The sequence below is a fragment of the Cloeon dipterum genome, chromosome 2, assembly GCF_949628265.1.
Source record: "Cloeon dipterum chromosome 2, ieCloDipt1.1, whole genome shotgun sequence".
Lineage (NCBI taxonomy): Eukaryota > Metazoa > Arthropoda > Insecta > Ephemeroptera > Baetidae > Cloeon > Cloeon dipterum.
Genome location: NC_088787.1, coordinates 18,965,234 through 18,991,782, shown reverse-complemented (window position 1 = coordinate 18,991,782; position 26,549 = coordinate 18,965,234). Strand labels below are relative to the sequence as shown.

Here is a 26,549-nt window from a genome sequence, read left to right as displayed (position 1 = left end):
TGTGCATTTTACAAAAATTATTATGTTTCGGCGAGTTCCGCAAGCGGCGCATGGTGCCAGTGCAGCCAGTGTGTTTTGACTGTTTTGCTTTTGCTGCGACTGCCTGCTGCCCTGCTCTTGGACGTGTATTTTGTTGGAAGTCACCAAGTCACGTCTAGTTTTTCTGTTAGGCTACTATAATAATTATAGAGTTTGTTCAGGTATGTATAGTTGATTGGTTAAATTTTGAAACTCCTCACGCTATTTAAAGTTATTCTATCCGAATTTTAATTATCATTTTCCCCGATATGTATGTCGAAGAATATTTTTTAAGGTTGACAACGTTGAAATTTTGTAAACACTATACATAATGTACATTTATCTAAAGTTTTTTTTTGTTTTTATTGGCCGTATAAACATGTTATTCTTCACTTTGTCTGGTTCTCTATATGGATGAGATCCATTTCACAGTCAACCAGGGCATTCGTGAATTTTATTCACAATTCGATTACATATATTATGTATGTATGTCTTAAATTCTGTCTAGAACATTTTTACGAATTTTTCAGAGTATTATATTATAATGTATTAGTAGATACCGACGAGGGCATTGCAAACTCATATTATTTGAAGTTTAGTGTTCCTTAGACTATGTATGATATGCTCAAAATACAATTTTTATATTTTTCCAGATCAACATGGCTGACGAAAAATCGGTGCCTCCAAAAGAGGATTTGATGGAGGTGGACACTACTGATGAGGCCAACAAGAGTGTGATGGCTTCTTCAAATGCTGCAGGCAGCATAAACCTCTCACTTCATCCATTGGTTATCATGAATATTTCTGAGCATTGGACCAGAATTAAAGCGCAGATTGGTAAACCACAACAAGGTGAAATTCATGAAATTATTTCCTTACAGTAAGTTTTTTCATGAGCTGTCCAATAAATCAATTAATTTTAGGTTTGCTAACTTTGTACAATGTCTAATTACAGTTTAACTGCTTAATTTATTATGGATAGCCGCATGAAAAGATAATCAAAATAATACTAGCAGTTTCGGCTTTCCACCGCCTATAACGTTCTACTTTTTTTATGTTTCAGTTGTTGGCGCTGTCATTGGCAAACAGAAAGGCAGGAGCATTGAAATTATGAACTCCTTTGAGCTCCTGTTTGACTGGATTGGTGACAGCATCATTATCGACCAAGAATATTACAAAACCAAAGTAGAACAATGTAAGATATTCCCTTCCAAACATTTTTTCCTTATCTTATTGCTCTTCCAGTCAAGCAGGTTTTCAGCGACATGGACTTCTTGGGTTGGTACACAACTGGTGAATCCCCAACAGACAAAGACCTGGAGGTCCACCGCCAGTTTGTCGAGTACAACGAAAGTCCCGTTTTCATGAAACTGAATCCCAATGCTACCATTGGGGACTTGCCTATCACCGTGTATGAGTCCGTTATCGACCTGGTCGGAGGGGAAGCCACCATGCTTTTTGTTGATCTGCCCTACACTTTGGCGACTGAAGAGGCAGAGCGGATTGGAGTTGACCATGTCGCGAGAATGACTGCCAATGAGACTGGAGAGAGTTCCCTGGGTAAATTCGCAAACTAAATTAAACTGTAAATACACAAGTTGGTGGTCCCTTTGCGTTCAAAACTGCCAACAGATAGTGCCACCTTACACTTTCGATTTTAAAGCACTTACGCTGCGATTTCAGACTCAATTCTGCTACTTTTCACTTTTCACATAATGTTTTCTTGTGACGTGCTGAAAACCAAAATAGTTTAAACCAATTGCCGTAGGATCGTGAAAAACAATTTAAAAAAAATATATATTTTCTGACATTTCAACAACGAATGGCTGGACTGATTTTTGTTTTCAGTATGTACGACTAAAGAAATAATTCTAAAAGCAGCATGCACAGCAGCAGGATTGAGTCTTGCATCACAGCGGAAGTTCATTAAATTCAAAAGAAACCACTGGCGTCATCTATTGGTGGATTCAAACACTAATGTAATAATTTCTACAAAAACATTTGAATTTAAAAAAAAAACTTGAGGGTAATTTTGCACATTTTTCCAAACTATACTTTTGTATAACAGATCATAGTCTGAAAACCAGATAATTTGTTAATTTAAGATCAATTCTAGTTCCACTATGTCTACACAAATGCTTAATTTTGGTTTGGATTTCAGTTGCCGAGCACCTTTCTGCTCAACACTCAGCAATCAAAATGCTGCACAGCCGAGTCAAGTTGTTGCTGCAGTACGCCAAGGCTGTCCAAAACGGAGAGCTGCCACCAAGACAAGACATCTTGAGGGACGCCTACAGTCTAAGCAAGCACCTGCCTGTTATGGACTCTGAGAGATTCAGGGCGGATTTCTACAACGTAGGACCTTGTGCTTTGCTTTTAATGTGTTAATTAATTTTCATCTTTTAGCAATCCAATGACGTGAGCCTGATGACCTACCTTGGAACCATCACCAAAGGGTGCAACGACATCAATCAGTTTGTCAACAAATTCAACATTCTGTACGAGCGCCAGGGATTGGGACGGAGACCAAGAGGGCTCTTTTTCTAACTTCTTTAATAAATGTTCATGACAGGGAGGGCATACACAATAAGAATAAACATAAAATAACTTCCATCAGATGAGCATGATTGTCCCATCCTTCACTAGTGCTGCAACTGATGAGTATGGCAAAATGTGTTGAGAGTTTTCTTCCAAGTCCAGCTCTTCGTCCTGTTCCTCAGGATCATGAGTTGGAACAATAAGTCCTGACACTTCCTTTTTGGCTTTCACGAAAACATAACTGTTCATGGGAGGCTGCACTGACATCTTAGCAGGGTCAAACGACGCCAGCGGCCTTGGAAAGTGGCGCAGGGCGATTGTCTGCAAGGCAGTTTGCGTGTTTCCAAAGAAGTCCTTGGCAAACTGGAACTCTCCTTCAGACAAGTAAAGGTCGTCGCCGCTTCTGTTGCTCTCGGCCTCCAAGATTGTGTAGGTGTATTTTTCTATTTTTTCCAAGCGCACCCTCAGGTAGTCTGTGAGCATGTATTTGATGCGACTCAACTCCAAGGCGTGCAGACCAGAGCGGAGGTCGCGCTTGTCCAGCTTTCGGACGTTATTGTCCATGTGTTTAATTTGCTCCATCAGACACTCCACGTAATCCCCTTGATAGGGTAGAATTTCTGGGCTGAGCTTTTCATTGATCCAAGCTGTCTGGAACTTGTTTAACACGCTGGTTGCTGTCTCCGGCTCGTCGTCACTGAGTCCAAGGTCATGCAAGTCCGAGTCTTGGAGCGTGTTGGATGGAGTGTCCATTGAAGACATCTTAAAAGAATAAAAACAATTATGTTATTATCGTGGTGATACATACATAAATAACATAAATAATGGCAATTAAATTAGGTTCGTTTACATAAATTCTCGATTTAAATTTTGAATTTCTTCCTAAGATTGACCATAAACTTGCAGTATAAAACCTACCTTAAAAATATTTAAATGACAGCAAGCTGATATCTCCGGATATCTAGATAATATTATGTTTTCGACAATTAACACTTCGATTCAATGTAATGCTCGTATTAATGCTTATGGAAAAAATCGAAAAAATGAGGAGTGTATCTTAGTGATGATCGAGAAGTGAGAAGTGTGCGATCAGGGAATGTATGTATTTGTAACGGTTTGTTGACACGTTGTGTTAATGAAAATTACAATAATTGCGAAAGGTTGATGAGTTCAATGTCAGGTGTTGTAATAATGTAAACGGATGTAAACATTACTTTGCCGCAAAATTTTTACGAAACGCTCCTCCCGGTTCAGAGATGGCGCTTATGCAAGCGCTACGATGATCGATGATTTTCGAAAGGACGCGTGAAAAGAAGAGAGCACACAGTTCGTCGAATTCAGGTTCAATTTTCTTTGATTTTGACCTGCCGGCGTTCGTCACTTTTCCGGAAAATCGTTAATTTGTCGTTTTAAAAATTCACTTGTCACAATGTTGTAAGTTCTTGCATGAATTTCGTCTTCTAACGGGCGGCAAAGTGCACTTTACTGCCGCCCTTATGTAATTTTCATGAGAACGGCTCCGGCACAATGCGCGAGTGACGCAATATGCTAAATTATTTTTAATTATTTGCAGATTTCATTTGTCCGAGCATGGCAGATGACAAAAAAGTGACAAAGTCGACAGATGATACAAAAAGCAACAAGCCAAGAACAAAAACTCCAGTTTTAAGCGAAAAGAAAAAAGAAAAGTGAGAAAAACCCTCCTATGGTTTCCTATCAGCATTCTGATATTGAACCGCGGCAGGGTCGTTGTTCTTTCAAACCTTCTCGTTGATGATCCTTTTCTCATCCATGATTTTCTAACTTCAGGTCAGTTTGCGAAAACAACAGAGATAGGAAGTCCATATCATCACCTAACGGCAAAGCAGCTTCTGATTCTGAAGATGAGATATCGTTAGAAACCCCAGATGGTTGCGAAGAAAATTCTAAAAACAACAATTCCAAGTCACTTATCGAATTTACCAAAGGACTTCGTATCGAAGTGAAATATTTGCCTACTGACTCCTGGTAAAACATGAAAATTATTACGACGCACAGTGTTTGCTGACAAACGTGAATTATCTCCCAGGTACGATGCCAAAGTGGTTGACGTCGAGGGAACAGAAGTGCTCATTCATTACATAAATTGGGCTGTTAGACACGACGAGTGGATTTCTATGGATAGCAACAGAATACGGGCGCTCAGTGAAAACAATAAACCTCCTGCGGTTGTAGCTCCAGTTCCAATGCGCAAAAGAGGGTTAGTGTTCAGTGTGTTGTTGATTCGTGATGAATATCGTTCGTGTTGATATAGAAGAACGGCGCCAGGTGTGAAAAACAAAGCGCCTTCAGTTGCTGCTGAGCCGCCAGTGATGGAAAAGGAGGAGGACAGTGTTTCTTACACCGAGGGCGAGCGTGTGAAGGCTATTTGGACGGACTCAAGGAAGTATCCAGCTAAAATAATCGGCGTCCTTGAAAATGGTGAGTGTTTGGCACTTTATTCTCGTTTCTTCTGTATAGTTGCTCAATCTCTTTTCAGATATGTACAAAGTTGTTTTTAATGACGGCGTGGAAAAAATACTAGGAAAGAGTAAAATTTCCAAAAGCAAGCCCACGGACATCTCGGTAAGCTTTTCATTTCTTTTTGCTCTAAGCTTTCATTTTCATATTGTTTATCATAGCAATATTCCCCTTCTGCCCCGCTTCCTGCTCCTCAAAACCAGGAAACTCCAGTGGGGGAAGACCTCGAGAGCAAAGAAAGTAGACGGCAGCGGAAGAGGAAATTAAATGTGTTGGAGCTGTTCAGAAAAAAGTCATGTACACCCAAGTCAACTCCTGAGAGCCCAGCCCCAGTTCCTGCTAAAAGACTGAAAATAGAGGCGCCGGAAGAGCCAAAGGTTTGAGTTTTTATTAGCCTTTTTGATCTCTGGTGCTATTCTCTGGTCATTTTCAGCTCACGTCACCAACAACATCGGAGGCGCCAGTTCAGAAAAGGGGCCGAGGTCGACCTCCTAGAAAGTCGGCTGAGGCGTCGGAGTTGAAGGACAGCATCAAGGAAGAGCCATTGGATGGTGATTTCTCTGCAGACATTAAGAGCGAATTCTGCTCGGACACTAGTGTGGTTGGAAGTACTTCTGTATTGTTAACCAAAAAGGAAGAGAACTCTCAGCCATCTGTGTCGGAATCTAAAAAAGTTCCTCTTGCTGCGACTCCTGTGAATGAACGCCAGTTGGAAATTCCCGAAGTGCAGAACGGTAGTTTTTGTGGCAGTGTTTCTTGAACGTGGAATACTTAATTTTTTGTTTTTGCAGAGATAATAATTGGTAGTTTAAAAATAGAAAGGGATGGAGACAACTTAAAATGTCCTAAACAAGGCTGTGGCAAACTTTTGCGAAAAGAAACATTAATTATGGTCAGTTAATACTATTACTTATTATTGAAATCCATTCTTGACAAACTGGTTCAAACAGATGCACATCAAACACTACCACCCAGAGCTCAAAGAGCAGATGGACGTGGTTCCACAGGTTTTGGACTATGCGTATGCACGCTACATCAACGACCTCCCATCAACGGCATCCATGATCAGAAATTTCACAAATCCCCCTGCTTCAAGTGCACCTTCCACCCCCAATGTAGGCCCAAAGAAGAAGCCAGCTAAGTGAGTGCATTTAATTGAAAAAATATAAATCAGAAATATGTCAAATTGTTATTAACTCAGGAGCCTGGTAAAATCGGTCGTGGAAACGATTAAATCTGAAGAGCCCATCTTGACTCCGATCGTTCCATCGCTCACACCGAGGATACAGCTGGGCAAATCTAGCTCAAAATCTACATCAAAATCTGGACTCAAAGTCAAGTAGGGCTGGCTTAAAACTCCTGGTTCTTTTCTTTGCTTACAAGTAATGAATTTTGCAGAACTATGTTGCCGGTAAGAAAACCCGTTTCTGCAAAGCCATCGGAAGCAAAAGAAAAGGCAGAGCCGAGAAAGAGTTTAGAAATGCCCGTACTTAAGAAGGCTCTAATGACACCTCCGATGAACTCTTCAACGCCCATCAAGAGCGCTGAAGGTGTTGTCAAAGATGAAAAACCAAAACAGTCGCCTCTGAAACGTAAGCTAACCATACTAATTATTATTATTATTAAATGATTTTTCAATGGCTAGTCTCTTAGGAAAATTAAAAAAATGGGAGGCTAGTAAATAGAATAATACTAACTCAATGTCACACGCCCTCGTACTGTATAGTAGCTGTTTCGGCCCATCAGGCCTCGTACTTACTACTTACTTAAAAATTTGCTAATGGGGAGTAGCCATTGTAAAATCAAGAATTTTTTCTACCTCATATTGATAAATATATTCAAAGCATTATAATTATGTTTAAATTATTCCCTATGACGTCTTTGATTGCACGCATTGTGGCACTCAAGCTATGCCTCAAAACATTTCAAATACATTATTATCATGTTCAAATTATTTTAAATAGAGAAGGGAATTCATGTTACATTAGCCTTGACTGGTGGCATAATTTTAATGATGTTACAGAGGGAAATATAACCTTAAGTAAGAAGTATAACCTTAAGGAATCAGTAATTTTGAGAATTTATTTGCCAATTTATTAAACATCCATTTCATTTTTAAGGTCTTATAAAGGAAAATGAATTTTCTAGATGAAAGGAAAAATTTCCCATGATTTTTGAAAGTGGTATTACCAATCTTATAAATAAATTCTCATTCCATCTTGAGATTTTATTTTTCTATAGAACATCTGAAAAATAATTCTACTGGTCTAGTCTTTTTTCCACTAATTCCTTTTCCGCTAAATTTGAATTTAAACCTTCATTTACTTACAAAGTCTATTTTTTAACTACAGGAGCAGCTTCACCACCACCAAAAAAGTCACCCCGCAAGTCGCCTAGAAAGGACCAGTTGATTGAGGACGGCGCTATGGAGTTGGTCAACTGCCTTTGTGGCTACACAGAGGAGGATGGACTGATCATCCAGTGCGACCTCTGCTTTTGCTGGCAGCATGGCGCTTGTAACAACATAGAACGGGAAGAGGATGTGCCGGAGAAATTCATCTGCCATGTTTGTGGAGATCCTCCACGGGAGCGGAAGTCGAGAAAGTACTCTCATGACCAAGACTGGCTTAAAAAAGGAATTTTACCCAGGTACGAAACAATTTTGTTTTCATCAGATTTGTTTACTTATAAATTTTTCCAGGCTACCGGTATTGAGGTTGAATGAAAAGAACGAAAGAAGTTCATTGGAAAAAGCTTTAAAGGAGACGCAAGACCTTGCGTCTGCTGCACTCAGTTTATCAGAAGTCATGCACGCTTTGAAAGTACAGTTAAATATTGCGCAGTAAGTGCTATAATGTGATTCCCTAGTTTATCTCTAAACTCTTATCAATTTAGAAAAAAAGATCATCCCAAATTGTATCTGTGGTCGAAGGAGTGGAATGATATTATCAAGGATGAAGCCAAAGATTCTGTTGAAATCAAAGCGAACCCTGAACCAGCGACAATAGAAGCTCAACAAAATAATTTTGTTCCTGTTGAGCCTCCAAAGTTGGAAAATAATTTGATAGAGGTCCATCCTGTTGTTCCGTTCGAGCCAATCCCAGGCACGTCCGGAAGCCAAGGACCCCCTGTCGATGACGTCGACCTTCACCCGGCGCTAAAGCTGCCACTCAGTGAGTTGGAAATCGAGCACCTCGCCTCAACAATGGCTGAAAGCATTCCAGCTTCTGGTGAGTCTTCTGAAACATTTTTTTCTGCATTTCTATTTTCTATGTGATTTTAAATTGATAAATTTGCTCTGGTGGGATGTAAAAAACAAGGAATGAAATTTATTACCGTTTGTGGCCCATTTTTTAGTTAGTAAATATTTAAATATATTAAAGTGCATATTTTAGAAATTAGCATTTGGGATTTAAAGGAAAAGTTATCGGAGAAGTTAGTGTGTCAGCAATGAGCATCAATTTTGATTTTAATGATTACTTCTGACCAAATTTCATATCCTGACTCCTGACTATTTTAAATATTTCGCGAACTAAAAAGAAATTCTAATATATCAAACCTGCTACTGTGGCTAAATTTATTTGCCCAAACGGTTTTAAAATTCAATTTTAACCCTTACGGAATGTGCAATTTTACCCTGGAAAAGTTCCTAGAGCTACAAAAAAACTCCTTGCGTATAAGAAATCTAAATTTCGCACTTGACATAACAAAATTCACTTGGGTTTGACAAACTAGCGCACTCCTTGATGCAATTTAATATTGCGCTTGATACTAATATAGTTAAATTAAATTTGGCCTCCGCTCTGTCATAGAATTGCAGTGTATAAGATTCTAAAATTATTGTTGTAAATTCTGAATCCTCCAAATTTTTTATACTTCTTTCAAACTTTCTGGTTAGAACATTTTAGTTTTTGGTGAAAGCATTGAATTTGTATAGGCTTTCATAATTTAAACTTCGTACATAGGTGGAATTTTTTTTTAAAAAATTATCCCTGGGTATATCCAAACTCGTTGGATACTACGTGAATATGTGATATAAATAATACCGGCGAAAACTAAGATATAAAAGTCTGAGAGTTTCCTTGTTAGAAAGCTTAAACGATGTACGTCATTTCCTTACTACAATTTCTCTAACATTTACATTATTTGAACAATTTTAAAAATTTCACATAACAATCATGATTGGCAAAAATATGACGTTTCTCGTTTTCTCATTTCTATGTTCTTTGAATTCACAGAACTCCCAATTGATAGCAGCATGCGGTTGGCCATCAAAGCTCCTGAGCCTGAGGCGCCGATCCAGCCGGAAAAGTGTCGGGTGATGTTGGTCAAGCACATACAGCGTTTGCAAGACCAGCTCGAGGCGAGGATCAACGAACTGGAGGAACGAAACCTCGGACTGGAGAGGCGAGCGCCGCAGATCTACGGTAAGGATGTTTCGGACGCACGTGTCAAGGAAACGCTGCGCATGCTGCGACGGGACGTTGGTTCTGTGCACAAAATCGGCACCTACACTATGAAGGACAAACTCTAGCTAGAGGACTCTCGCTACTTGTGTACATTATTTGTTTCCTCGTCAGTGCGAGCGGCCTGTGCGAACGCGTCGCGTCGCGCCGCTGCTCCCTTGCGGAGATTCCACAGTCACGTTGTTTTATCCAGATTGTTAATTGAACACACAAGATCTATTTTAGCGTTCCCATGTAAACGTTAATTTTTAACTTGTTGCGTGCTCATTTTATATAAAGCCAGAAATACTACTTACTAGAATTAAATTCGACAGAATGAAACTCGCGAATGAGCTTAAAATGAAGTCTTTGATTTATTCACTCGTCACCGTCCCAAACAATTTTAGATTCCGTTGGATTCTGTCCAGTGCTTGTTCCGTGGTGTTGTCTTCAGCCTCACAAATGAAGTGCTGCTCCATCGAACAGTCCGAACCGAGCAGGTTGTATCCTCGGTTAGCGGGAACATAGCCTATGATCAGACACCTGCCATTGCCTCGGATTTCTTGTTTCTTGTTGTTTCCTTTCTTGTGACCACCGTTCGCTGACACAGGACGCCCACTTTCCGCCCAAATCCACAGAAGCCCAGGGTTCAAACCGCCTGTCCAGTAGCTTTTGTCTGGAATCATCAGGATTTAATTTATTACAATAATTTTAGTATTGGCTCTCCGACCATTTTTTTATCTTTTTTTTTAAATTTGGTTTGTGGTTTAGGCTCTGCTAGATCATTTTCTTATTTCAACTTAATTAAAATTGAAATTTCTAGTTTGGAATTGAAGGAACGAATTCCTAACCATTATATAATTTTTTAATTTCTTTTAATTCCGGGATTACAATCAATTTAAATTTTATTTTCTCACTTGGAACCCATTTTTCAAATTAAATTAATAAAAATCATTAACCCTCGCCACCGTGCCATATTCTAAACGATTCAAACTTACTATTTTTTTATCAAATTGTTATAACTTCATTTTATAAACTCGCACCTCTCAATTTTTGGTCACTCTTCAAATGTGTGACAATATCCTGCGTCTCCTCAACCGACTGCAACTCGATCAGCCCGGCCCCCTGTCCCAGCGCCTTGCAAGCTGCGGACGCTGCCTTCCAGTTGACCATGGCACTCCCTCTCGTAAATCCTGGCAGGGGGTCTGCACTGAAGTAGTAGCATCCCCCAGCCGCCCTGGTGAAGTTGGCCGGACACGGATCCGCCTCTGAATATATTGCATTGTTTAATTTTCACGTCACGCCGACCACGCAATGCCGAACACTTACTTTCACCTGGTTGTTTGTGGGCCGTGTTTTGTCCTGACATCACGTGATATAGCAAGTCTTCAGTGCGACGCAGGCGTTTTTCGATGAAGTCCAGTCTGTATGTCAATTTCTCAATGGCACCCAGCAGGTACAGGTCGGTCTCGCTCACTTCTCCCCTGTCCCTGTTGAGGTTTGGGTTTTGATGGTTGTACATTCCCTGGGGAAATGGCGCCTTCATCACTTTGTCTTCTCTAGATGTGCCTGCAATTCATCAGTTTTAGGATTTAATTTAAGTTGCTTTTCATTCGCAAGTCATTGTTTTTCCAGATACTTTTTGGAATTTTAGTTTCAAACATCTTTACTATGGTTCTGCAAGGCTATTTTACCCCATACATTGCCACATCCAGACAAATAAATTCAAATACGAGCATAATTGTAAATAGAGAGGTGAGACAATTTTATACTATTCTGATTTCCTACAAAACGCATCGACGAGACGTTTCAATTCCAGCTATCGGGTTACTCACCCTCGGTTGCGTTGTCCGCTGCAGTAGCTGTGGCGTGCAGACATATTATCACAAATCCTATTAGCGCCGTCCGCATGTCTGTCGCGTTTGGCTCTTCGCACGAGATAACACAGATAACACCGTTCGAACGACGCTGCTGGAGCTGGGCGAGTGTTGTAAAATATCAAGAAGGGTTTTCCCTGCTGCTCTTTGCGCTCTCTCCATTGTGCTTGTGTGTGTTTAGCATCCTCCTGCAGGCCGTCGACCCACTGACCTAGCTTGTGTGTGCATGCATCATATGAAAGTCCCCGCTACTTGGCGAACACCCATTCATTTCACTTTCCTTCGAGGAGGAGGAGGAAATTGAAATTACTCTCCGATTTTTGTTCACGTTCTAGATTATTTAATCTTAAATCAACTTACAAAATTCGTATCGTATTTACAAAATTCATTTTATTCTATACAAAATTGAAAAAGATCATTGAACAAATCACAATGGTAGTACATTCTCATGGGTTTCGTTGCGCGCGGTGTGCATGGACGTAGACGTCGTTTAAAAATAGACCGTCAGACTCGGTTCATTGTGGTTGCTCAGCGGTGTAACGCTCACGTCAGGATCCAGTTCCGTCTGCGATTCGAAGCAATAAATTTATCGTTAAGGCACTTTGAGGACAGCACTAGCTATGACTTGCTCTCGTTGTTTGAAAGTTAAAACTTAATTTGTTTTGACATGTCCCGGTTTTTACTGGCGACGTATTCGTGAGATTATAAATTTTCTTGTTATAAATAAAGTAATTTTATGCTATAACAATTTTTGTATTTTTTTTTAATATTTTATGATTGTCATTTACTTCAAAATGAATTTTTTTCTAGACACACACGAGAAGAGAATGCGCCAACCTAGTCTACGTATCAAGGGTGCTCTCATTCACTCTTTGTCCTGAAAGACACTATTAATTTCCCTGAAATTATGATTTTAATACAATTTACAATTGTCATTTTTAGCCACTCTATGGCAGTAGCCAATGTAAAATAAATTTACATTTCATGAATAGTACCTCAGTTAGAAACAAAACATCATGTCGAGACAAATAAAGTTTCAACTTTCAAACAGTTAAGTCATCTCTAATTATCTTTTAGCAGATAATTTTATAATTTTATACCCTTCGTCCATTCGGCGTGGGGCTGACGGTGCTGGTGGAATGGTTCTCGTCGTCCCAGCTGAGTTTCTTCACGCGCCTGGGGATGGACCCTTTGGGCCAAGACACCTTTGGCGGCGCCGGAGCTACTTGTCTCGACATCATGCTTGCTCCATTAAGACCTCCTAAAATGAGTATAGTTATATATTTATATTTTCGTTTCCGTAGGTCAAAAGTCACTTTTGACAGTGGCCGTGTATAGAGTGGGAAGGTCATTGGCACCTAGTCTGCTGCCTGCTGTCAAAAACTGCGTCCCTCCAAAAAGAGGGTTGTCCATCTTGGAGGGTAGTTTATCCCTGCCGTCCTCGTCAATTCGGTTACTCTTGGTCTTGCTCTTGCTGCATCAAAAGGTTTAAAATCTTCTATTTTTATTATTTCCCATGGGCAATTACTGTTTATAAATGTAGATGAGGAGAAGGAAAACTACAAGGCCTAAAAGTCCCAAAAGGGACCCTAAGACCGTGGCTAAAAGGGCCGGTCTGCTGTTTGGCTCTTCTATTGCGCCTCTGAGTCCGATCGCCTCGGGAAAACTGACTGTGATCGGAACGGACGCCTATGAAAATATTTATCAGGCCGCTCAATTGATTGCCATGTTCACTTTAAACTACCTGTCTAGGGGGTTGGCCACTATCCATTGCAATCGCCACCAAGTGAGCCGTGCTTGAGTTAAGAAGTTCCGGCCGAATCAGCCGAATTTCACCTTGGTCGTTGATGTTAAACGCCCTGCGGCAATAATAAATTTGAAAAATTTAAAAGCAATTAAATTGCATACCTGGCTGATGGACCTCTCAGCTCAAGGCTGATCTTATCTCCCAAGTCGCCATCAGCGACCTCCAGGGTCCCCACTAAAGCGTTGGTGACCGGTAATTGGCGCCCGCTGATGCGGAAGTCGTACTGCGGATATCTGAAGCGTGGATCCCAGTCGTTCACATTCAGCACGCGCAACTCCACTCTCGCCGACGAATTCTAAACAAATGGCATTGAAGGCGTCTACTTGTAATTCAGGGTCTCCAAACCATTATTCCGTCGGTGGCGTGCACCAAAAACGTGTATTTTTGTCTCAGTTCGTAATCCAGAGGCTTCAAAAGAGTGACGTCGCCGTTGGCTGAGACGTCAAAATTTCCAACAGATTTTCCACGCTCTTCTACCCACAATCGCACTTTCTAAAATGATCAAATCATTTTTATTTTATGAGAGTCCGTAAACAATCGCTGAAGCTATACTTTGTCTCCTGGTCTGGACGTTAGCAACGTCACAATTACATTTCCAACAGGCAGACTTTCAAGAACACTAGCCGTGTATTCCTTCTGCAAAAATGTTAGCATTTCTGCACCCCTGGTGCCAACGCGGGCCACGGTCAGGGTGGCCAGGGAGTACCTGTCAGGGTTGTCATGCTGGGAAGCCTATAGATAAATCGTTAGCTAAAACAATTTGCTGAATTTCGTCGTTAATTTACTCTGACGACAAGGGTCGCGGGTTGTAAAATGTCATCATCATTTATGTGCCTTCGCAAGGTTACCTTTCCCGACGTTTGGTCGATTTCGAAAAATCTGTAGTCCCCAGTTACTGGAAACACAAGGAGTTACAAATTATATAAATCAAATTTTGATGCAGACTAACCTCCATTGAAGGAATAAAGGATTGTAGCATTTATTCCAACGTCTTGATCGAAAGCTTTTATGTCTCTTGGATGCAACTGAAGTTCGGTTCCCTGAAGAGGCCTGTCCGGAACAACAGCCATGTATCGGTCATCGTAAAAGCGTGGATTTTGGTCGTCAGCGTCGATCACATTTACAAACAGAGCCGTGTCTGTTACTTGAGGAGGATTGCCTTGGTCCTATAGCAGAAGTTTCGTTATCGACTCTTTAGCCGAATAAATCTCATTTTATAACCTGGGCCCGCAATGTTACAGTGAAATTAGTAAGGTTTTCGTAGTCAAGTCCTTTCCTCAAAACCAGTGTTCCCTCCAATCCGTTGACAAAAACAAAATAATCCTGATAAAAAATAAATTTGCTTACAATGAGCATACAATAAATTTGAATTTGAAAATTTTACCGAGTGTGGTCCTTGAACAACGGAATATTGCACTGTAGAATAGGGTCCTTCTTGGTCAACGTCAACGGCCCTGATGCCTTGCATTACTCTCGTACCAACCACTGTAACCTTAAAGGACAAGATTTAATTAATAAAATATAATTTTATCGCCTGCAAAAAGGTACTCACTTCAGATATATTCAAAACATATGGTGCATTAATAAATTGAGGTGCATTGTCGTTGGCATCAGATACTCTAATGTTGACAGGGATCACAAAACTCTGTAATTACAAAATAATAGGGTAAATTTCCGCCCGGAAAAGGAGTAAACCTTCAACTTACTGGATCGCCTGGTGCTCTCTTTCGATCGCATACCACGTTCACGTAGACGGAAGAGGGTCCTTCAATTCCCTAGAAAGTGAAACTAAAGTAATAACAGTGTTTTTGTAGCGGCGGCGAACGTGACAGAAAAAGAAACGCAACTAGCGAAGCACTCGTGTCGAGCACGTTGCATGCTTTCGATTTGTCCAGGAGAGAATAGTTATTTATTTTTAGCTCATGCGATTTTGAAGTTTATATTTTTTTCTAAAAGATCTACTTAAAATTTACAGGAAAACTCAGGTACACAATAAAAACAAATTTATGGAAATATATTTCATTGCCTTATTTCGAAAACAAAGCGCGAGTTTGTGCCTTGAACTAGTTGGACATAAATAAAAAGACTAAATTTTCAACAAAGAATATCTGATTTTTTTCGATGACAAATCCTTCAATGGCACACTCAATTAATTTCGTTTCATTTATTGAGTGACGGATGTATATTTGTCCTTCTCACCTCCTTATCGAGTTGCCTGGTGAGCGTGAGATTGTTTGTGCCCGGCGCAATCTGCACCGGTGAGTCAGTCTCTTTGAGCCGCAGGGAAATGTCGCCTCGCTCACTAGGGTCGCCAAACACCCTGACCGAGCCTGTGAACCAGAAGTGAAGCGTTAGCGCGTGACACTCGAGCGCACTTTGCTAATCGCACTCACCTACGACTGAGCCCACGGGGGAGTCTTCCGAGACGAAAAAGCTCTCAGCCGAGCCGCCCGTCTGCAAGTAGCACCTGTTGTCCAGTCCTGTGAACATAGGAAGCGTGAGTGAAGACTCGATCAGTTCCGTGAAGAATGTGCAGAGCAAAAAGCGTGCGCGTGCACTGTGTGTTACATCAAGCATGACAAATTTAATTAATCCTAAAGAATGGTGTTGCAAAAAGAACCCATTTGTTTGATAAGGAATGACTTATTTGCGTATTTGTGACAGGAAATGGGTATTTTTTCTGGAGTTCATGCTGTGATTTTGGAAGCAATCATATATACAGTTTGGTTTCCAGTCAAACCGTATGCTCTCTGGATGCAAATTACTCTGTTCACGGCTGAGCTGGGGCGTAATGATGCTCTTCTTTGTCTTGAAAGAGCAGTTATATTCATATTCATCTCTTAACAGCATTAAATACATGGACCTATGAGCCCTGAACCGTGCGTGCTGACATTGTGATAAAAGTTGGAGCTTAATTAAAACTAACAAAGCTCGCGTTATGCATACCACTGGTTGTGAGAAGGGATTAAAATATTCAAAAGCAAATATTTTAATCTGATTTACTTGAAAGAGTTTTAAATTCCAATTTTCAAAACCTAAAATATGAGATAAATTCTTATTAGAAAATCTGGAGCGAAATTATGGGCACCATAAAGGCGTCAAAAGAGTAGAATTGAATATTTTCTGAGCTCTCGATTATTGCGTGCTCACAATCAGATTCAGATCTTGTAAAAATCGAATCAATACAAAGCGCACAGGTGTCGGTTAAATGGCCACAAAAATTAGGAATTGAATGACATCGATCGCTAGAGGGCTACCCTGACGCTAGGGTTCGATTTTGTCTGTTCTGATGGTGTTTTACGATAAAATTTTTGATTTTCTCACTGTTTCACAAAAACTAGGAACAACCCGTTTTTCAACCTTTGACCCTTTGTTTCTCGAAAACTACATGCAAGTTTCACCATGCTAAAAATTTCTAGGCATGTTACACACACTTGGGGCAACATTTCATATTATGCTACACTTATTTAGTTTATTTATTTATTTTAATGTCTTTAAAAATGAAAAATCAAATGAAAAAATACTCAAACTGGAATATTTCCAAAAATATGGTTTTAATTTAAAATTGGCAGGCTGCTTCAATGGGCACTTTCTAGCACAAATATATTCTTACATCACTCAAACACGAGATATCCTTATTTTTGTGAGCAGCCTGTTTGTACAGATTTCACCCCGATTTTCCAGAAAAGTGCATTACAACTTGGTACTTTCGACACCTCTAATATCTCATCAAAAATAAGGACGGCGCGGTGCTCAAAAACGTTTTAGAATTGCAGGCCATGTAAAATCTCTTGTGGAAACACCCATATTATTATTCGAATAATGCTTTTGTTTAGCTAGTAATTAAAGGTTAGCTTTCCCTATATTCCTAATCACAAGTTATCCAACCTGCAGTCACACTGAATCCTCAAATAGGTTAGTTGGATTTACAAGAAAACCTGGAAAGCATTTATCTGGCCGAGTTATGAAACTTAATAAGCTGATAAAATAAGTGTGCCTGTGAGATAGACCGGCCGCGGGATTTGAGTCGGAACTCGCGGGCATTACGTCAGCTCGCTCGCGGAAGGTAAGAGCCACACTTTATAATAGACGTGGATATTTCATCACTGCACATCAGGCAAAAGGGAAGCAAAAGGAGGGCGTTCGTTAAATCAAATGAATCAAACTCGGCTCTATGTAAAATTACGAACCATGCTTCCTGTTTGCGTCGCGAGCTGGCTTGTGCAGCGCCGTGCAAAGAAGGAAAATCACTTCTACTCCCGCGTGTGCAAGCTCGCCGTGAAATACACATTATTTTTCAGCGCCGTCTGCGCGGCCGAGTTTCAGGAAATGCAAGCGGAACAAACCAACCGACAAGCGAGACACACCTGCTTTTCAAAGGTTTAACGCACTTGCAGCCAAGTTTTTGCCTAACTCCGAGCTAATCACCGTTGGAAAATTTCATAAATATTAAATTTTACAAAATAAATCTGTATATTTACTCGCAATTACTGGGGGAAGTCTTTCTCATGCAGCACATAAACCAATGTGTGATATTATTAAAAATCTGGAGAAAAATTTAATTTTCTGAACAAACCCGGAATAAACCGATAAGTTTTAATTTTTTTCTTTTGATGCCTGCACCCTGATTAGTTCAGACAGTTTCGGGTATTCTGAACCCTCATCAGTCAGCTTTCTTAGTGTTGCATGAGAAAGTCTGGGAGTAAATTCAGATTTTTTAAATCGAGTTCTTTTTGAAAATGACAAAATGGAATTTTATAACTATCGTAAAAAAGGAATTAAATCATATTAAATTGCAAATTCTATTGCTATAATCACAGCTAGAGGAGCAATTCAATTTATTGAAGCTTTACTTTTTATAAATTATATTATGAAAATTAAAAAAGCTTCTCTTCAAATTTTGATCGACCTTGAACTTATCTTAATATTTTTATTTGGCTCATGCTTTAAAAATACATAAATTTTGCTCCTTATTGGACATGGAGTAAAGTTTATTTGCAATTTATTTAGCAGCTTGTGTCTCCCAAGGTTCGTCAGTAAATATTTTTGCAATTTTCAACGAAATTTGTATTTTATTGGTTATCTGCTTAAACTTAAGGAAGTGTTAGCAAAATAAATATGATGATTCGTCAGCTATGCGTCAAGCATTAATAGCCTAGCTGCTGGAAGCCTTGAACTCGTGATTCACAAAGAATGAGATTCACTTGCTTAGTGTTTTATAGATGAGACGTTGATAATGCAGGGTAAATACCTCCGCTCGTTCCCACAATTATGCTATTAGCAGCGAGAGTGAATCCCTCGCCTCTTTGGTCGACATTGGCCTATTTCGGTTGAAAACCATAAAAGACTCGCTTTGTGCACATCTCGAGCTGTTCATCAGATTTAAATGAGCATTGTGCGCTGTGCGGACAATCAATTATCACCATTCGTTAGCTCTTTAGGAACGGAATCAAAAAGGAAAGCATATATTCGAGAAAATGAGTTCGATTGATTTACTTTTTGTTTTGCTTTCATATACATCGGTGTAGAATCTGTTTTCTAAATTTCACCGAGAAAACACTCATTTTCTGTACCGAAAGAAATTACTCGGATTTTTCACACAAACCAAGAATGTAATTAGCGAGAGTGCAATTTACTTAGTTCCTACAATTCCCAACTGATGATGTTTCTTTTGTTCATCAAAGTCCCCTGGCACTGTTATAAAAATGGAAAGAAACTTCTCCGTCTTAATTTTTTAGCAATGATGCGCTTTAGTTTTTGAGAGTGCGTGCACAGCTCCAGCCGCAAAACGTAGCAAATAGTGCAGCAAAAGGCAGCGTTTTAAAACGGTTGCGGAGAAAAGAAGCGAGGCGAGCGATAAATTGCACGGACGCACGCGTCTTTTATGATTTAATTAGACGACGAGAGCCGAAAAATCAAACAACGTGTAATTTTACAAGCGGTACAACTCGTGGTGCACCTCTGTTATTTTATATCAATTAGCAAACAATGAATGAGTTGCTGCATTTCCAAACAGAATCAGTAGATTTCACACGTGCATATTTGATTAAGTGGGATTTTCTAAATGATCACATTCATTAGCAAATTAAGTTTTTAATTAATTTTAATTACTGTCAGGAAATTTCCAAGATTATCCGGATTTGCTAAAATAATAGGCTAGAGCAATTATCGGTCTTTGTTTATTCATTTAGAACTCGTTACCGAGAGCATCAATAATTTATATTCCAACTATTTTGGCTTAAAATCTGAAGCTCTATTTCATGGGAGCTATTTTTTCCACCTGATAGTAAAATAGAAAAAAACGAGGAATTACGCTGTTTGGTTTTATTTAAAAACAACTTAATATTCCTTGTAATGTGCGGCTTCTTCGATTAGCATAATAATTTATAAAATTATTAATAACTTTTCAAAATTCTTTAGATTTATTAAAAAACAAAAGCATATATAGATCTCTCTTATTTCGTCCAGAATTCAGAAAAAAAACAACTCCTAACTTTTTGGAAAGTCTCAAATCAATTATGACATCTGGTGAAAAACTAATTAGTTCAGACTTCATTTCTAAATGAAGATTCCGTTTGGTTGACGCGCTTATAACAAAGACTTTGGAAGGTGCACCTATACGAATTGAAGGAATAAAGCCGCAGTGTGTTGGAAGTTTTGGGTGCTGTGCGGCTGCATGACCGTCTCGCCATCAGGCTGTGACCCGTGCCGTGCACACATGCATTTGAGTCCCTGGAGCACACACTGCCGCGCTCCTCTGTTTTGTAACTGACTCCTTTGTCTTTCCTCGAGCAGACTTCATTATGCATGCGCCCATTCGGGATGCTCGTTCAATTCTGTGTGTTCGGCTCGATTCGAAATACAAAAGGCATTCTTCAGAAGAAGAGAGGTCAATGATATCAATCGAGCTGCTGTGGCGTGGATCACGCGTCTCACGGTTTTCGCGAAAAGGAAATTCACAGTGATTAATCACGCCGATCTAGGCTAATAATCGGTATCAAAATTTCATGGAGCAGCTGCAAATTGGCTCTTTTAATAGGCGTAGCGGTCGAGGTTCTCTCTGGTTAATATTCACTTTCCGACAGTCATTACGGTGAATTAGTGCGCCAGGTACTTAATCTTCTTCACTAATAGAAAGGTGGTTTCCTGTACTCTCACCTTCGCGGCGTCACTTTTTGCTTTTCAGATCTGCCCCGAGCCTTTTGTTTCACTCAAATTCCGCTCAAATTGGACGCGATATAAAGATGGTGAAAGTGAAAGATTCCAGAGTGACTTGCGAATTAAGATCGTCAGCTGCGTGCGCGGATGAACTGTTGCAAATAATTGCAACCGATGGTAATCAGGAAAAGCAAGAAGTCTTGCTGTATTTTTTATTTCTTTAGGTTTTCATCTGCAGAGCGTGAAACTTGTTAATGTAATCATTTATACAATAAATCCAATGGAGGATTTCTAGAAATGCACTTTTCCGAGCGTGTAGAAATAATTAGCGCCTTCCTGAATTATTTTGTTTGCATCTTGTATTGCGGTTTGGATTTTACAGACTTGCACATGCTAAAAGCTAAAGCTTAATAATAAAATGAATTAAGCAGCACATGCGCTGTTTGAAAGCTAATAAAAAAATTCTTGAGAGGTAAATGAATAACAAAGACATCCTTGTTGATTTCAGCAAACTCAAGTGAAAATTTGTTCTAATGAAAAATAAATAAAACTGATTATAAGTTTATTTTTTGTACATCAAATTGAGGAAGTACAAAAGTCCGACATTTCATGTATTATTAAAAAGGACCTCATTAGAATTCCTCAAGAAAAATGTAATTAAGTTCATACAACGCAGGATAGACAAAGCGTCCCTCTCTCTGGTCCTTGATTTAAGTCAGAAAATAATTTGAATTTATATATTGATCCTTTCCTAAAAGCAAATTTTCTGGGCTGTGCCACTCATTGTGTGCTAATTTCAAGGCGATCAGATGCAAATAATGCGTTCCAGAACGACTTCGCAACATTGGCGGAACGAAAAGGTCTATGCGAGTGAGTGAAATAGACAGAGAAAATCGAAGCAAAAAGTCGTCTACTGTTCTTTTTGCACCACTTGTGTAATTTGTGGGAAACACGACCTTAATCCGACCGAGAGCGTGCCACTCGCGGTTTGATTGATCAATTTTATCCGAGACGATGCGATTGACACTGTTTCAGTTTGAACTCAAACTGCAAATAATATACAATGGCCAGCAGCGTTTCGTGATTAAATCAACCTTCTGCGCACTGAATAATTCGATACATTAAGTTGCTGAGAGAAATTCGTAGAATTACATGCTCTTCGCGGGTTTCATTTGTATCGAGGCAGCTCTCTTTTGCATATTGTTTCCAGCACTCTGGCTTTGTACGCCACATAATTACTGAAGCACACACAAAAACAACTTTCACGCCGCGCCGCCATAGCCAGCAAGCTGCTCTTCAGCTGATTCTGGGACGTATGAAATTAATATTCAGTTGACAGAGAAGGAGGATTCGCTCTTCCTGCAAAAAAACTAAATTCTACAACGGTAGTGTCAACGTCCAATTAACAGTTTTCCATTTCAGCGAGCGTGTGAAAGAGACTAGGTTCAAAAATCTCTGCAATATGCAACCAAAACAAATTCAGACAAATATTTGTGAGAGTTCTCAGCGGGTTCCTTTTTCACGCTGGCGATCATGCAGAAAATTTTGCATTAAAACGCGCAAAGTGCGGTTTGAAAACCCCCAGAGAACAACAATAATATAATTTCCTCTGAAGCCGGATTTACAGTTAGATCATCGCAACTCTGCATGCATATCGAATTTCTCGTTGAGAAACAAATAATCCGATCGCGAAGTAAAGAGTATTGCACTTTCCTAAGAGCAGGGCATTTTGAATGAAACTATCACACTATCGGGCAAGTCAAGGGATAGGGAGGCCTCGATTGCACCAACCAAGTGGTATCAGCTTACCTTGTGAGTTGGCCAGGTGAACTAGAACGTGCAGCAGATACCACAGTAACGAAATACTCTGCATTGCGATTTTTCACCAGCGCGTCGACCGCAGCTCTCAACGGACACTCACGTCATCGTGGAAAGAGTGGCCAATCTGGAACAATACCAGTATAAATTGAACGAACATTTTTTATTTTTTATTTGAAAAAGAAAATTCATTTTATTTCAGTGAAAATTTTTATTTGTGGGCATTCTTCCGGATTTTGTTACAAGCAAAACCAGCAGGAAAAAAATATATTTATTGTCAAGTTTCATATTTTATTGTGCTTGATGGACCATTAAAATTTTTAAGCTACTCTCTACTACTTAAAAGATCATTCTCAATCGTTCTGATCGCTCCCTGAAGCAAAAATTCAATCTAGATCAACCCAAAATATTTGCATCCAGGATAATAAGAAAAATTAATTTCGTTTTGTCATTAATTTAAATTACTTTTAAGCTAAATCATTTTTATCGAAGCCGATGATGATTAAATAATTACCATTGTTTAAAGTTTTAATGAATAAAATGAGACACTAAATCTAAGGCTAAAATGGCAAATATATGATCTCTTTTGTCAATATAAACTGTAAATTATTGTTTTAGTTACTTGGAAAACCAGAATACCTTTTTTTAATTTCTGTTAAAATCACTAGTTTTTATTTTTTTCGCAATTCAATCTGCATAACACAAAATCTGTTAACAAGAGAGTTCTCGCGCTTTTTATTCCATATCGTAATGACCAAATGTGCAACTTCAGAACAAGCATTGGATAATAACCCTTTGAATTGAGAAAAATTCAAGCAGAGGAAAAGCGTGAAGCTGTGAAGTCGGAACCAGCTCGGAACCATTGTCTTTCAGCGCGTGACAAAATGTGCGACTTGCAATCGTGGAAAGGCAGCCCGGCAACACGACGACTTGACTCATTTTTGCTGCAGCGTGCAAGTTTGATGTAATTGGCAATGAGTGGATGTAGGAAGTGACTAGCGTGGGTAATGAGAGAAGAAGACCAAGTGCGTTCTTCGTATTCGTCCCGAAAGCAACCTTGTTAATTTAAATTCAATACGCTTGTTTTCATAAATTAAGATCCCTCAAGGCCCGAAGCGAATAACAGGAGTCTCGCTTTACTCTCGGAATTAAGCACGATCGCGATGGTAAACATTTCCTTCGCATTAAATATTCAAACCCTTTCCCTCGCACGCAAAAAGTGAACGCGAATTTGTGCTCCATTGCTTTCGGCGATTCGAATTTTTATTTACACTGCTATTGAGTTGTACAGCGCAAAGCTAACAAAACACGCCCGTGTTGTGGGAGGACCCCACTTTGAAAATCGGAAATTAATATGCGTCGCGACTTATTTGATAGCCAGCCGCTCCACCACGCATTAGCGTTCCCCCTCGTTTGGCCGGCAATTTGAATGAGGGGTGTTTTTATGAACGCTGGGGTTCCTGCTGGGATGCATTTTCCGTTCTCACGTGAATTTCCACCTTTTTCAAGCCTCTATAGATTTCGATTTCTCCGTCACTGTGTGCAACAGATTTTACGCTCGATGAACTACTATAACAAAATTTCTTGTCCTTCCGAGCGCTTAAATAGCTGGGTAAGTTGCAATTTCGTCAGTTTGCATTCGTCTCATCGTTTTAATAGATCTGATTGTAGTCAAATGATTATTATTTAACATATTGAATAAGTTCAAATTTCACGGCGCCATTCCCTTTTGCGAGCGAGATTTTTCTCATGCAATGTAATGAAAATTATTACTTTCGTACTGCTTTTTTAATCATTAAAATAAATTTAAGAAACTCGCACTGCCAAAGTATAGGAACGCGTAAAGATCTTAAAGTACCGCACATGATATTTTGTTTCAAAAGAAAATGGTAAAAGGTATGGAAACCACATGTTCGAGAGACATGCGGTTGTTTGCAGAGAAGGTAATTAACATTCGAATTTTGCAAAAAAATCTTTATAAGGATCGGATCTAAAAAAAACTGCATTCGCACAAAAAAGGGTAAATACAAACGTGCTAGACGTCAAATTTAGTTTTATTACTAAATTTCTTGTACGTTTGTGTTGAAAGAGCTGACAATTATATCACAATTATTGTTTTAACTGCTGAGAATTTACTACTATTGCGCATTCTTGTCTACAAGTGAGGAGAAATAAGTTGACAAAAGGCAGAAATGATCCTGGGACACAATTCAGCCTTTTTTCTTTTAGAAAGTTGACAAACTGGAGATGGTCTTCTAAGATTATTTTGCACCTCCTTTCATTGTGATGCGATTGCAATCTTCAACGCAATCAACATTCACACATTTAAATCTTACACTTTCCATTCCAAGAGGTTAATTTCTTCAAAAATGAGTATTTCAAACAAACATCTGAGGCTGAGGAAGATTTAATGTAGTAGGTAGCGGGAGATTAATTGAAAAAAAATGGCAAGTGGGATATTATTCGGCCTGAAAAAATAGGTCAAGAAAAGATGAAAAAACGGAAAAGACGCAACAGTGTATTGTGGAGTAAAATTTTGTCTTTTTTATGTTTCACCGTGATTCACGCTTTAATTGTGAACAACACGTCATTGTCCCGCTCCCTCACGACAGTATTAAATTAAACGCACAATAGACTCCTCACGCAATGCGTCTGTCTTTCCGCGATTTTCAACCAGATTATCATCCACGCAAAGGCAAACGGAGCGTCAACCAGAAAAGTTAAGTGGTATTATTCAGAGTAGACACGCACAAAATGTTTTGATTCTACCCTGCAGTTTGTAGAAGTTTATTTTACTTATATTTGTGTGTTAAAAATACTCTGTGGAGTTGATTTAATTGAATTATGTTTTTCCCATGGTGTATTTATTTCAAAAATAAAAATATAAATAAACAATTCCAGCAAAAGACCGTTTTATTTACAAATTTAATTAAACTATCTAGATCAAAATTTTGTAACGCTACAAAATTTGGACCTTTTTACTAATACTTTTCGATTAAAATTTCCAAAAATGTAAAACTTTTACATGATTTACCCTATTTTATTAGATTATTACAGAACTTTTAAATCTTTCACAGATAAACCTTTTGCATTTGAATTAAACAATTTTTAAAATACGCTACCATTAAAACAAAAATATTATCCAAGGTTCCCTGTGAATTTGCAGTTTTCATTAATTACTTACGCGTTGAATCACCGGCAAACCCTTTTGTTTGGGAGCAAACAAAATACGGGTAGTCAAGAAGCAGCGATAATTTGCTAGCAGCTCGGGAAGCAGCTAAGGCGAATCACTTTCAGCACAGAGAGTGAGCGGCTCCTTTTGATCACCAATACACACTTTGCTGGACTGGAGTCTCTGCAGAAAGAAACGCGATGCTTTCGGTGAGGCGGCGTGCGTCGGCAGCAGCAAGAAAGAGGCAAGAGACCGGCGTTGGGGGAGGGGTGCAGCAACCAAGCGTGGAGGCGGCGGAAGGGGCGGCGGGCCTGCCGGAGGCAGCCATGGGGAACGCACCTGCTTCTCGTTTCTGGACCTTGCATGCCAAATTACTCCTACCTTGCCGCTTTTCATTGTGGTGCTTCCTATTTTTTTAATTGCTTTATCTGTTTAAACGTTTGAAAGTGAAGAGGATGAAAATCCGGAATTTTTTGCTACGGTGTCTTAATCTATTTTGATTGCATGAATATTTTTAGCATCATACACAGCTCTTTAAAACAGACAAATCGTTTCCTCATATAATTTGCTACAAACCAAAAATTTCTTCACAAAAAAGACACTGCTTGCATTATTTTCTCGATTTGTCTAATATTTTTCAAGAAATTCAGAGGAGGTTGAGACGAGTCCAATGGTTTACAGTTTTAGAAATTTTGATGGTTAGAAAGTTAGAATCCGAGATTTGGAGTTGGCAAATCTTCAAAACTAAAAAGGGTAAAAAAATCGTTTTTTTTTCAGGTTTGAAGTGGTTATCATTTCTCGCAAACAAAAAAATAGCATCACTAGTTCACACATACATGTTGTGTAATATATGGACAAGTTATAAGCACATTTTTTTTTGAAAAATTCCAAATTCCTGAGCTCAATTTCCAAAATTTTAATTAGAAACCAAAATTAACAGAGGTGTGTGGCTTTTAGGACCTCGATTTAGGAGATCAAATTTGTTCGAGACGAATCCAAAGAACGTCAGATTATTTTATAAACTGCACCACATGGAGATGAGATACTGAGAGAGGTCATAGTGGAGATGCATATCTTTTAAAGTGGAATGATACTGTGGGCAACAATTGAAATTTATTTGAATTATTGGATGCCATAATCAATTGATCGATAAACAATTTGTTCAACAATTTGCAATAATAATAAAAAAGGAACTCCCTACAATAAAAATATAAATT

At 39.2% G+C, this 26,549-nt stretch overlaps 5 protein-coding genes across 8 annotated transcripts; 2 read left to right on the top strand and 3 right to left on the bottom strand.

Annotated features, from left to right (window-relative positions):
- The first annotated feature begins 53 nt into the window (after window positions 1-53).
- CSN6 (COP9 signalosome subunit 6) lies at window positions 54-2,629 on the top strand. Its single transcript, XM_065477213.1, has 6 exons — window positions 54-200; window positions 672-870; window positions 1,082-1,213; window positions 1,264-1,578; window positions 2,180-2,373; window positions 2,425-2,629. The coding sequence occupies exons 2-6, from the start codon at window positions 678-680 to the stop codon at window positions 2,563-2,565; spliced, it is 975 nt and encodes a 324-aa protein (XP_065333285.1). The 5' UTR covers window positions 54-200; window positions 672-677; the 3' UTR covers window positions 2,566-2,629.
- Sld5 (DNA replication complex GINS protein Sld5) lies at window positions 2,555-3,901 on the bottom strand. Of its 2 annotated transcripts, none has more exons than XM_065477218.1 (2): window positions 3,771-3,901; window positions 2,555-3,318 (listed from the first exon to the last, which is right to left on the bottom strand). In XM_065477218.1, exon 2 carries the CDS (start codon window positions 3,316-3,318, stop codon window positions 2,632-2,634), a length of 687 nt encoding a protein of 228 aa, XP_065333290.1. In that variant the 5' UTR covers window positions 3,771-3,901; the 3' UTR covers window positions 2,555-2,631. The 2 variants fall into 2 exon arrangements, with proteins under 2 accessions (XP_065333290.1, XP_065333289.1); XM_065477217.1 differs by lacking the exon at window positions 3,771-3,901 and adding an exon at window positions 3,475-3,764.
- MBD-R2 lies at window positions 3,784-9,861 on the top strand. Of its 2 annotated transcripts, none has more exons than XM_065477202.1 (16): window positions 3,784-3,897; window positions 4,130-4,244; window positions 4,366-4,563; window positions 4,625-4,795; window positions 4,853-5,016; window positions 5,075-5,160; window positions 5,217-5,432; window positions 5,489-5,789; window positions 5,847-5,947; window positions 6,006-6,196; window positions 6,257-6,394; window positions 6,454-6,647; window positions 7,407-7,704; window positions 7,757-7,897; window positions 7,951-8,285; window positions 9,294-9,861. In XM_065477202.1, exons 1-16 carry the CDS (start codon window positions 3,843-3,845, stop codon window positions 9,587-9,589), a joined length of 3,000 nt encoding a protein of 999 aa, XP_065333274.1. In that variant the 5' UTR covers window positions 3,784-3,842; the 3' UTR covers window positions 9,590-9,861. The 2 variants fall into 2 exon arrangements, with proteins under 2 accessions (XP_065333274.1, XP_065333271.1); XM_065477199.1 differs by having other exon boundaries at window positions 4,850-5,016.
- LOC135935129 (uncharacterized) lies at window positions 9,851-11,546 on the bottom strand. The gene is made up of 4 exons (XM_065477215.1): window positions 11,336-11,546; window positions 10,830-11,069; window positions 10,544-10,768; window positions 9,851-10,176 (listed from the first exon to the last, which is right to left on the bottom strand). The coding sequence occupies exons 1-4, from the start codon at window positions 11,409-11,411 to the stop codon at window positions 9,875-9,877; spliced, it is 843 nt and encodes a 280-aa protein (XP_065333287.1). The 5' UTR covers window positions 11,412-11,546; the 3' UTR covers window positions 9,851-9,874.
- A 148-nt stretch (window positions 11,547-11,694) lies between these two features.
- On the bottom strand, window positions 11,695-25,547 carry Cad96Cb (protocadherin Fat 4-like Cad96Ca). 2 transcript variants are annotated; one of them, XM_065477206.1, is made up of 18 exons: window positions 25,345-25,547; window positions 22,152-22,287; window positions 15,578-15,664; window positions 15,384-15,514; window positions 14,891-14,959; window positions 14,737-14,829; window positions 14,569-14,676; window positions 14,406-14,507; window positions 14,134-14,350; window positions 13,970-14,079; window positions 13,737-13,916; window positions 13,530-13,676; window positions 13,286-13,479; window positions 13,122-13,236; window positions 12,906-13,066; window positions 12,736-12,851; window positions 12,478-12,638; window positions 11,695-11,942 (listed from the first exon to the last, which is right to left on the bottom strand). In XM_065477206.1, exons 2-18 carry the CDS (start codon window positions 22,213-22,215, stop codon window positions 11,868-11,870), a joined length of 2,130 nt encoding a protein of 709 aa, XP_065333278.1. In that variant the 5' UTR covers window positions 22,216-22,287; window positions 25,345-25,547; the 3' UTR covers window positions 11,695-11,867. The 2 variants fall into 2 exon arrangements, with proteins under 2 accessions (XP_065333278.1, XP_065333277.1); XM_065477205.1 differs by having other exon boundaries at window positions 12,694-12,851; window positions 25,345-25,546.
- Window positions 25,548-26,549: the final 1,002 nt, after the last annotated feature.

What these genes read in the sequence shown, in the direction of transcription:
- MBD-R2 (XM_065477199.1), top strand. Translation starts at nt 3,843, where the DNA reads ATGATTTTCGAAAGGACGCGTGAAAAGAAGAGAGCACACAGTTCGTCG. An exon ending in ACACAGTTCGTCGAATTCAG is followed by an intron (nt 3,898 to 4,129) that starts GTTCAATTTTCT and finishes AATTATTTGCAG; the next exon opens with ATTTCATTTGTCCGAGCATG. An exon ending in TGAAAGCATTCCAGCTTCTG is followed by an intron (nt 8,286 to 9,293) that starts GTGAGTCTTCTG and finishes TTGAATTCACAG; the next exon opens with AACTCCCAATTGATAGCAGC.
- Cad96Cb (XM_065477205.1), bottom strand. Translation starts at nt 22,215, where the DNA reads ATGCAGAGTATTTCGTTACTGTGGTATCTGCTGCACGTTCTAGTTCAC. An exon ending in TCACCTGGCCAACTCACAAG is followed by an intron (nt 15,665 to 22,151) that starts GTAAGCTGATAC and finishes CTATGTTCACAG; the next exon opens with GACTGGACAACAGGTGCTAC. An exon ending in CCAGGCAACTCGATAAGGAG is followed by an intron (nt 14,960 to 15,383) that starts GTGAGAAGGACA and finishes TTCACTTTCTAG; the next exon opens with GGAATTGAAGGACCCTCTTC.
- CSN6 (XM_065477213.1), top strand. Translation starts at nt 678, where the DNA reads ATGGCTGACGAAAAATCGGTGCCTCCAAAAGAGGATTTGATGGAGGTG. An exon ending in GATTGGTAAACCACAACAAG is followed by an intron (nt 871 to 1,081) that starts GTGAAATTCATG and finishes TTTATGTTTCAG; the next exon opens with TTGTTGGCGCTGTCATTGGC. An exon ending in CAAAACCAAAGTAGAACAAT is followed by an intron (nt 1,214 to 1,263) that starts GTAAGATATTCC and finishes TTGCTCTTCCAG; the next exon opens with TCAAGCAGGTTTTCAGCGAC.
- LOC135935129 (XM_065477215.1), bottom strand. Translation starts at nt 11,411, where the DNA reads ATGCGGACGGCGCTAATAGGATTTGTGATAATATGTCTGCACGCCACA. An exon ending in AGCGGACAACGCAACCGAGG is followed by an intron (nt 11,070 to 11,335) that starts GTGAGTAACCCG and finishes GATGAATTGCAG; the next exon opens with GCACATCTAGAGAAGACAAA. An exon ending in GAGTGACCAAAAATTGAGAG is followed by an intron (nt 10,177 to 10,543) that starts GTGCGAGTTTAT and finishes TGATGATTCCAG; the next exon opens with ACAAAAGCTACTGGACAGGC.
- Sld5 (XM_065477218.1), bottom strand. Translation starts at nt 3,318, where the DNA reads ATGTCTTCAATGGACACTCCATCCAACACGCTCCAAGACTCGGACTTG.